Raw genomic sequence first — 10,965 nt, 5'->3', positions numbered from 1 at the left:
ATATATATATATATATATATATATATATATATATATATATATATATATTTAGCAAGTTTATAATTTACTGGTTTGAGTCCCGACTGGGTCAGTTGGCATTTCTGTGTGGAGTTATATATATATATATATTTAGCAAGTTTATAATTTACTGGTTTGAGTCCCGACTGGGTCAGTTGGCATTTCTGTGTGGAGTTTGCATGTTCTCTCCGTGTTGGTGTGGGTTTCCTCCGGGTGCTCTGGTTTCCCTAACAGTCCAAAGACATGCGCTATAGGTGAATTGAATAAACTAAATTGGCCGTAGTGTGTGTGTAAATGGGTCTGTATGGATTTTTCCCAGTACTAGGTTGCAACTGGACGGGTGTCCGCTGCGTTTATAAAAAAACATATGCTGGAATAGTTGGTGGTTCATTCCGCTGTGGTGTCCCCTGATGAATAAAGGGACTAAGCCGAAGGAAAATGAATGAAGAATGAAAATGACTTAATTGGTGTTTCATGACATATTCAGTGTAAAAAAATTACTTTATTTTGCAATTAAGAATCCTCACATCATTAAAAAAAATCTACATTTTCAAAAATAAATACACAATTAAACATAACATTGTTTAAATCATTTACCTGTGTAGAAATTAACATTTCAAAAGACTGATTTAGCATTAATCTTTATAAAGTGCACATTGTTCAATTATCAGTTAACTACATTACAAACAGTAACAGATTTGTAATCAGCAATGCAGTGTAAAGTCATTCAGTGCACTGCTTTTTGTTACCTGGAGTTTTAGTCTTGTTTCTAGTCCAAATATCTAAAAATTCTTAAAATCAACAAACATTTTCTAGACAAGCAAAATTTTTCTATTGTTTCCCAAATTAATGTCGAAATAAGTTATTTTTAAGCATTTTCTAGACCAGTGTTTCCCAACCCTGTTCCTGAAGGCACACCAACAGTACACATTTTCAACCTCTCCCTAATCAAACACACCTGAATCAACTTATCATAACATCAGAAGAGACTCCAACACCTGGAGTTAATGGGTCAGAAAAGGGAGACATCCAAAATATGTACTGTTGGTGTGCCTCCAGGAACAGGGTTGGGAAACCATGTTCTAGACAGTATTTTCAGAAATGAGTCAAAATTAAGTGAGTTTATTCTGAAAAGAAGCAAAATAATCTGCCAATGGGGTAAGCAAATAATAATCTCCTTTTCACTTTGACATAAGGTTCATTTACTTACCCCATTGGCAGATTATTGTGCTTCTTTTAAGAATAAACTCACTTAATTTTGACTCAATTCTGAAAATACTGTCTAGAAAATGCTTCTTGATTTAAGAATATTTCTATATTTGCAGTAGAAACAAAACCAAAAATCTATGAGTAAGCATTTCCTTGCAGTGTAATAGTTCACTAGGATGCTCCTTGATCAGCAGAGCTCATCTGTAAAAGGCCTATCAGTGAGGAGGTCGTTCCCATCAGTCCCACCAGCCATGGAGGAAACCGTCCAGCCCACAGAAATCCCGGCGGCATCCAATGAACGGCATTGCAGAGATCAGCTGAACTGCTCAGGATGCTGAACACCTCTGCTCTGATCTGCCTCTTCAGCGCAGCTTTCTGAGAAAATGCTTCCTCCCTAATAATCAGACACAATGAGCCATTCTGTGTTCATTTCTGTTCAAAACTACACAGTAAGCTGAAAGAATGGAAACATTAACATTTAGACATAAATTAAAACACCCACCTGCTCTCAGCTGAGCCTGATCTGTGACACTTCTGTGCTTTTCGCTTCAGAATCAGGATGGATCTAATGGACCTAAAAAACAAAGCTTTGAGACATTAAAGTAAATAAAAAAATAATAATTGAAACAAAAGGTGACCATCAATCATTTTGACTATCAATCATTCAGTTAAACAACAGTTCATATACCAAAAACACTGCCATATTTACAAAAAAGCAAACACTATTCAAAAGGAAATAATTTTTTCTGTTGAATTAATATGCTAATGGTCTAATCTGATTCAATGACCTATGCTAAGCTGAGCTAAAATCACTCCTGGTAGACCTGGAGAATGGCTGAATGCAGGGGCGTTGCTAGACATAAAGCTCTACTGGGGCACGTACCCCTTTCCCCGATCCCCATATATATATATATATATATATATATATATATATATATATATATATATATATATATATATATATATATATATATATATATATATATATATATATATATATATATATATATATATATATATACATACATATACATATACATATATAGTTTGCTTTTTGATTGCATTGCTTTCACCAGCGTTGGTTCGGTTGCACATAGAGAATAACGTCTTTATTTCGGAATTACCACTCTTAATAAATACACTTGCATATGAAGTTTATCATATCTCAATGCATATACTGGGGCACGTGCCCCAGAAAATTGGGTCTAGCGACGCCCCTGGCTGAATGGATTCAAAAATGGTAAAATGTAACTCTAAGGGAGTTGAAAAATAAAGGTGTTCCCTTAGGCATAGTGCATCCTTAAATTTCTAATTATTTGCCATTTTAAATCTTTATTCTTTGTCATTGTTCTTCAAACTACTTGTGCAACATTACCCATTTGTCAACAAAAAGATTCAATCTATTAAAATTTAATAAAACTTAATATGATCACTTATTATTTCTATGTTTATAAAATGATTTACATATAATTTGATGCAGACAGTAAAATGAGCTGCACACACTTGGTCTCTTAAGCTCACCAAGGCTGCCTTTATTTCAACAATGTGCAGTAATACAGTGTTTTCCATTTTTTTATTTACACTTATTAAACATATAAATTAGGTTTAATTTAAATTATTACATGGGTCTTTGGATTACTTGATGCTGATTGGACAATAAAGTCATTCCAATATATTATACAAGAGCAAAAGCACATCTAGCTGTGGTTGTTATCGCAGAATAAAGCCCGACAGACTTATCGACACCCTGACATAAAATAACTGCTGATAAGCCTGTCAGGCTTTATTTTGTGAAAACAGCTCATTAGATGTAGAGTATCCCTTAATTATTGTCACCTTTAATTCAATACATTTTTAAATTGAAAGTTTTATTAATCTTATTTATTTGTATTTGACATCTGTGGAGATTTGACAGAAAGATTTAACTAAATCAAAATGAGAAATGTTGTCTTGGCAACAAATAAAATGTGTATATTTTTATTTTATTTAGTATATATTATATTTCAGTAATATATCCATAATCAATAATATATTAATCATCTCAGTTTCATTCATCATTCATTCATTTTCTTGTCATACCCCTAATCTGGGGTCGCCACAGCGGAATTAACCGCCAACTTATCCAGCAAATGTTTTACGCAGCGGATGCCTTTCCAGCCGCAACCCATCACTAGGAAACCCATGCACACTTATTCGCACACATACATACACTATGGACAATTTAGCCCACCCAGTTCACCTGTATCGCATGTCTTTGGACTGTGGGGGAAACCGGCAACATGCAAACTCCACATAGAAACGCCAACTGACCCAGCCGAGGCTCGAACCAGCAACCTTCTTGCTTTGAGGCGACAGCACTACCTACTGCGCCACTGCATCACTTAATTTCAGTTCATTTTTATTTATTTATTTTATTTTCACTATTTTAAATAATATTACTCCTTTAACCCCAAATGAGACTAATAAACTCAGAATATGGTTATTTACGTAACTGCTGCTTAAAGTGGATCGACATGCAATTGAATGTTGGGTGTCTTAAGATTACCACCTTTGGCTTTTCTGTATTGGCATTATTCATGTTAAATAAATAATGACAAAGTATGATATGCCATGTCATGCTGTTCGTCTGGATTAATTTGATAAATTTATACATTTATAAATTCAGTTTTAAACATACATATCCCACTTCCCACGGTGCTACAAGTAAACTCTTATTATAAATATTTAACTTGAAATACTGACTTGATTGAACCACTTTAATACATCATATGAGCCATAATCATTAATACATAAATACAAAATTTCTGGCCTACATTCCCTTTTAGGCAGGTTTCTACGCAAAATTTTATAATTTAGTTTTTTTTTTACTATTATTACATACTGATACAGAAAGCCATTGAATTTAATATAATGTCCTAACTTCTCCACAAGACTGTGTATATACTGTATGTACATTTTGTCCTGTCTGCTCTCTGCCTTCACCTGAGTATGCCGAGGACCAGCGATGCACCCCAGAGGCCTGTGCTCAGCACCCACCACCGGTCAGATTTAGTTTTGATGAGCTCTGCATCTGCGGCCCAGGCGATGTGCTCACAGGGATAATACAACTGATCAGCTACATTACTCAGAACGGACATCCAGCGCACCAGAGCATCTTTCTCCTGAGAAAAAACACCATTAAAACCGTAATAGACAAGGCTCACTTCATTTAAATCTGACTCGGGCTTCAAAACTGTAAAGTAACTACACATATGCTGATATTTAATAATTCAATATACTGCGATGAATAACATACGCAATATTGGAATGGGAACTCAAATACTGCGAATAATTATCTATTGTTTAATATCTTAGAGATCCTTTTCAAAATGTTCAGATTGTTGTTTGGCAGTGGTTGTTGGATCCAAGTTGTGCCATTTTGGTGACCGTTGCTTTAAATTCTAATGAGATTGTGCTCTCAGCCCTCTTTTTTAAATGATCTTCAACAGGTAAAACTCTAATGGCAGATGGCTGCTTCTCAATCAGGGCTGTTTATGCCAATGCTCACAAATGGGTTTTTATCAAGTGTGATTAAAAATAAATATAACAAATTATTTTTATCATTAGAGGCTGATTATATTCACACAGTTTTCACACAACTGTGATTAAACCCCTTATAAAAGTGATGTTTGCATAATAATCCCCTTTATTAGGTGATTTATGTTTAAACATCAACAATTTCACATGTTAATCTGGCCTAAAACATTGAAAATTTGGATTATTTAGTCCAAGGCCTAGGACTTTTGTTCACTGAATCTGTACAGTAAGACTTGTTTACACCAGTTAATATAAAGTCAATGTAATGACAGCTACAAAACTGTTTATTGTTGAGAACTTCGACATATGGTCAATCCTTATATTGTAAGGACTTAAGTGGAAGTGCATATGTTTTTCCATGAAAATAAAGAGTTCAAATGTTTATTAATCTTAGCTGAATGTTAATTTCTTAGTTACCACATTAAATCCCAATTAAAATATATTTGCAGCTTAGGTCATTATCTTGATAATACGGTGTATCATGATAAAAACTTCAGCAAGTAATCTCAATAAAAGAATCTGATGCCGGCAAAAACACATTTAAAAACAACCTATTTAAAGGGCCCCTATTATGCAAAAATCACTTTTATAAAGGGTTTAAACACAGTTGTGTGGCAACTATCTGTAAAAATGTATTAATTTTATTCTTTATAATCATAATAAAAACAGTCTGCAGAAACACTTTGATTGAAATTCTTCCTTTGTACATGTCATCACCGGGGGGAAAGCCCCTCCCACTAGTGCCAATCTCTGCCTCATCAGCATAGCTTTTGAATCTTCCACTATGCTGACATAGACATTTGTAGCTCCGCCCTCTTTTGAAAACATCACAATTTCATTTGAATTTAAAGCGACAGTCACCAAAATGGCACAGTTACGATCAAAACCTAAGAGGGGCAGTTTCAAAGAGTCATAAAACATTCTTTGTGAGGTATTTTGAGCTGAAACTTCACATACACACTCTTGAGACATAACAGACGTGTTTTACATCTTGTAAAAAGGGGCAAAACAGGTCCCCTTTAAACAATCTTACAACCTGCACCTTTAAATAATATTACTAACTTAACCAGAAGCCCGTTTAAACAGAGCCATCCTGCATCCTCACCGAGCCTCCTAATCCATAGCCAGAGGAGTACGCCAGCATAGACAGGTCATCAAAGAGCCGGAGTGTGGTTCTGCAGTGACTCAACTGAGCCGAGAACAGCAGGAGACTCTTTCCCAATGAGGACTGAGGGCTCTTTCCTGACAGGATGCCCCCTACCAGCTGAGAGCCATAGCAGAGGGTCCGTATCTGAGCCAAGAGGAAATCAGTGACAATAAAATCACAATGCAGTTTGCACACTGTAATCAGCATTTGGAGAATTCACATTTAGTCTTTTAGTAGTTGATTTTGTCCAAAGCAACTTACAATTCAGGAGGCATTCAGCAAATCAACAAGAAGAGGCAATAGACTGATTTCACGCGGCCACCATTTTTAAAAGCGAAAGTAAGGCTGCGGTGAGAAGAAACCAAGAAGTATCGCCTGGAGTCACACAGGAACAGCATGTGCGATAGCTTATTGTTGTGTACCTGGCTGTATATATTATCAACGAAGAGCGAGTGACACAAATGTATCATTTCAACGCTTTTCCGTTCTGGTTAGATAGTGAAAATAAAAAGGGATATCGGCAGGGCTTAATTTGTGCCAAAACACGCCGGATCCGGCACCTCTGAAATTTAATCCGCCACCTCATTTTACCAATCTCCCGTCTTCCCCACCCTCCGTTCGCTGTTGACTTTCTTCCACGACTCGCCAACCCTCTTCACTTTCGTCCGCAACAACCAACCCCCGACCCAGCTCTTAACTTTCGTCTGCAACACCCCTCCACCATCCAACGCCCCGCTACCCCTCCCCCCCAATTCCCGCGCTCTCCACTTTTAATGCGCGACACCTCTACATCCGAATCTGTTACCCCAATTTTAATACCCTAAAATTAAGCACTGGATATCCGATCTCATTTTCAGCAAAGTTAAGGAAAATGACACTAGTTAGCCAACGTTTTCTTTCCCAAACACGTTTCAGATGCCATTTATCAAACTCAAGTTCTTCACTATATTAGACTTGTCACGATACTAAATTTCGGTACTGAAATAAAAAAAAAAAACATACATTCCCCACTAACTTTCAAGCAGCGTTGAGCACGTTCTTAAACAGCACGGATGTCATTGTATTCCCCAATGTTCAACAGAAATGACTGTGATTGGCCGTGAAGGTCATCAGTTCACTGCACTTCATTTATGTTTACTGAGTGCAAACACAGACGAGCGATCAGCTGATGAACTCACTGATTTTCGTGGCTTTAAAACACTGCAGTGTCCATATATCTGTGTTTACACACTGTTTACCTGGTGCCACGAACTGAAGCCTAGAATGACATATAAGCGTATTACGTTTAAATAGATTGTGATTTAGTTTGATGCCTAGCTTAACTGAATGAAATTAAAGTGATGTTTACACCCTATCTGCACTTTGAAATCGTAGAAAGAGCTGGAGGTTTGTAGTCCACAGCATGTTGTTTCAATGTTTACAAGTGCTGATCCTATACTTCCAGGTTTCTTCCCACCGCAGCCTCGCTTTCGTGTTTTAAAATGGCGTCCACGTGAAATAAGCGTATACACTCAAGAAGTGATAATTATAAAAACAAACTATTAGTGCTCAGAGAATTAAGGGCTAGAGTAAGGACCCATTCTTTACTCCAGCACTTAATTCTCTGAGCACTAATAGTTTTTTTTATATATTTTTTAGTTTTTTGTAAAAGAGAGAAGAGAAGTTTCTACAGGTGGTTTGTCAAGACCACTCACCTGTGTGAAGCACTCTTTATAAATGCAAATGTTTTTGAGATACAGAGAGATTGTAAGAAAATAATAATGTCACAGATCAACATGTATTCATAACCGAGAACGTGCAATGTGCAAATACTGAACTTTTGATCAGATTTAACATTAACACTGTAAATTTGTCAACACACAAAAAAGACAAGGTTCTTTAACCAGATGTAAAATCGCATTAGTTTAATTGACTGCTAATAATACTATAATAATAAAAACGTTACGATTCTTTCTTACAGTTCAGTTTTAAAAATGATTTGTTTATTTCAATACATTAACCAATAATTACTTTTTATATTGAACGATAACGATATATATTTTGATAACGATATACAAGTTGTTAATGATTTCAGATTTAAGAGAGTACCCCAACGATGACTGAAAAATTAGAGGGTCCATTAAACGGCTAACATTTTCGGCTGAAATATTTTCAGTGGCCGAAACATCGGTACATCTCTAATATCAACACACTTTTAGATTCCCATTGTTGCACATTTCTGCTGTGTGATTGGCTCTTAGATCAATATAGAGTAAAAAAAGTCCAGAGCTTATCATTGTTATTGACATAAATTTTATTGCGATTCGATATAATATCATTTATCAGCACAGCCCTATTTTATTTGCATTGAAAGCATATGCACAAATACATTTTAATTTACTTTCAAAAACTTTCTTTTGGGAAGAAAAAAAAAACGATAATCAACCAGAGAAGACATATATTCATGTAGAAATGAAAGAAATTACCCTTTTTCAAATATACAAAAGTGACCACATAAAAAATGTTTATTTATTAACGTTTTACATGTTTACATGCGCTGTTTGTTTTCATATTAAGCTAATGTCTCTTAACCCTTTAAAAAATTGGATTGGATTTCTTGACTCCTAATGTCAATAACTTGTCAATAATGTCAATAATAATGTCCTAACTTGTAATGTGGCTGGTTAACAAACATTTTTTCAACACATCCCATAATTTCTAAAATATTAGCCTCTACCTAATGGTTGATATGTCGGTTTATGGTAAAAGTACTGGAATTAATACATTTACTATGGAAAATCAGAAAATATGAAGTGTAAAAACTATTTATTTAAAAATATAGTCAAAATAAAACATTTTTGAATACTGAGTCCTCCATATTTTTTAAAGTATGACATAAAATATTTCAGATTCTCAGTTAACATGTTTTCTTGTTTTGTTATTTTTACAATAAAACCAAAATCAAGTGTAGTGGTGCAACAGGATTATGTTTATTTGATTTAACCAACAATGCTGTGTGTGTAAACTATTATTTGCCATTCCTTTAACAGTCATTATTTAAAACAGTCAGTATATAATCAACCATTTGGTACAGCAGGCATTTCAAGAGTTCCCACTTAGATTTGCTTGGCGTATAAAGCAGGTTTGGCATGCTGTCCCGGGAGAGAACCCTGAGCTCGGAGATATTTGAGCCCAGGGCTCCCGAACGGTCGATAAGCATATCAGGAGATCCGAGATCAGGTAGATCTCGAGAGCTCCCCCTTTAGAAAAAGAGAGGAAAAGGAGGAGATGGGGTGGAAGGGGGGATTCTTCCAAACGAAGATAGAGCAGTAGGGAGAAAATGATCCATTTATAGTAAACTAGGATCACTCTGATTGGATTATTACTGATTACAGATGAGTGGCCAGATGTGCTCAATCATATCCCGTGCTCCTCTCGAAATTAGTTTATGAAACTTAATGCGTTAAGAATATAATTTTTTGGTTTGTGTATTTTATTGTTTTAATGCTGTTGCTCTTTATGTTATCCGTTTATATAAAGGGGAAAAGGGTTAAGTATAATAAGTCTTAACGTTACCTTTACTATATCATATCACCAATTGAAAATTCATTTCTTATAAAATATTTTAATTCTATAAATAAAAACACATACACAATTTTTATTAAATATATCTATTTTTCTTTGTTTTTAATTCAGTGAACATTATTTATTAACATTAAACTATAAAAATATAAGCATTATTCGAAAATCACGTGCGACCTGAGAACACCCCATTTTGAAAATGAATATTTATATTCATTTCTCAGTGAATATGGGTAATTTATATTGGTGCATTTGAAAAAACAGACTTATTAAATGGATATATTTATTAAAATAATATTTTAGTCACAGAACATCTTTGGAAATGAAAAGATAATACAGTTAAATTCATGCAAAATATTACATACAAACTACATTTCGACAAAATTGTATAGATTTTTTGTTTTTCTTGTTTTTTCCTCTTTTTTTAACTAGTATTTAATATTTTTCTATAACATATAAATTTGGGCTCCTCATTTTTAAACCATTGTTGTAAGTTATTTTGTTAGATAAGCCCAGATTTGGCTTCAGTACTGACTAATATAATGTATATGCACAAACATAATACTGTAAAGCATCCAATAGAAAAGATTTATTTAAATGAGAGATTTGTTGAGGGTGTACTCATATATGCTGAGCACTGTACATGACTTATAACCATGTAAATACAAACTCACCACTTTATCTCTTCCTCTGTATGACTCCAGCACAGTTATGAAGGACTCGACTGAACTCTGCATGATTTGTCTGTTTATTTATCATCTGCAGAAGCGAAAGAAGTGACGCCGAACATCTACATACAGGATGTAAAAATATAAAGCACATTAAAAGCAGGTTTGCTTTTTTAAACTATCTCGAAATTCATCTTTTTTTTTAAACAGCAGTCTTTCGTAAAGTCAGTGGACTTTGTACAGGAAAGCGTCATTCATTATCAAGTCAGACTTAAGTAGTCAACAACCGATCGCTGTTGTTTTATTCTTCTTCTTGTAAAATGGCGACTTGACATCCATCTTTAAGGTGCATTACCGCCACCTGCTGCAGGGTTATTCGTCATCAAAGTCTGCTGGCTCTGTCGTGTTTTTCTTCTGATAATGTGTGCAGTGCCCCAACACCCCCCCCCCCCCCCCTTATTTATTTAAATAGTGAAAACAGTGAAAGTCATTCACTAATCAACATAACTAACAACACAACATACATATGACCACAGACAGTGCTATAACATTGTGTACATATAAACAAAAACAAAAAATGAAGACAACATCAGTATACTTGTTCAAATTAAGCACAAGGCTGTGTTAAGGATTTTGTCAAGAGCAGATGTTAATTTTATGCAATTAATATGATCATATTTATTAAATTCTATGCTTTATATAAATTATTGAGTTATATTTATTGATTATATGCTTTATGTGAATTATTGAGTTATATTTATTGAATTATATGCTTTATGTGAATTA

General features: G+C 34.6%; 1 protein-coding gene across 1 annotated transcript; it reads right to left on the bottom strand.

The window, feature by feature from the left end:
* Window positions 1–531: 531 nt before the first annotated feature.
* On the bottom strand, window positions 532–10,427 carry pex11g (peroxisomal biogenesis factor 11 gamma). Its single transcript, XM_056468789.1, has 5 exons — window positions 10,186–10,427; window positions 5,909–6,094; window positions 4,210–4,388; window positions 1,730–1,801; window positions 532–1,621 (listed from the first exon to the last, which is right to left on the bottom strand). Exons 1-5 carry the CDS (start codon window positions 10,246–10,248, stop codon window positions 1,399–1,401), a joined length of 723 nt encoding a protein of 240 aa, XP_056324764.1. The 5' UTR covers window positions 10,249–10,427; the 3' UTR covers window positions 532–1,398.
* Window positions 10,428–10,965: the final 538 nt, after the last annotated feature.

This window comes from Danio aesculapii, chromosome 11 (genome assembly GCF_903798145.1).
Source record: "Danio aesculapii chromosome 11, fDanAes4.1, whole genome shotgun sequence".
NCBI classification, from domain to species: domain Eukaryota; kingdom Metazoa; phylum Chordata; class Actinopteri; order Cypriniformes; family Danionidae; genus Danio; species Danio aesculapii.
The sequence above is the reverse complement of the archived record's forward strand: the minus strand, read 5'-3'. Positions and strand labels throughout refer to the sequence as shown.

Coding starts and splice junctions, on each gene's coding strand:
- pex11g (XM_056468789.1), bottom strand. CDS start 10,248: ATGCAGAGTTCAGTCGAGTCCTTCATAACTGTGCTGGAGTCATACAGA. Junction 6,095..10,185: donor ACAGAGGAAGAGATAAAGTG/GTGAGTTTGTAT, acceptor CTCTTGGCTCAG/ATACGGACCCTCTGCTATGG. Junction 1,802..4,209: donor CTGGTCCTCGGCATACTCAG/GTGAAGGCAGAG, acceptor TTTGTTTTTTAG/GTCCATTAGATCCATCCTGA.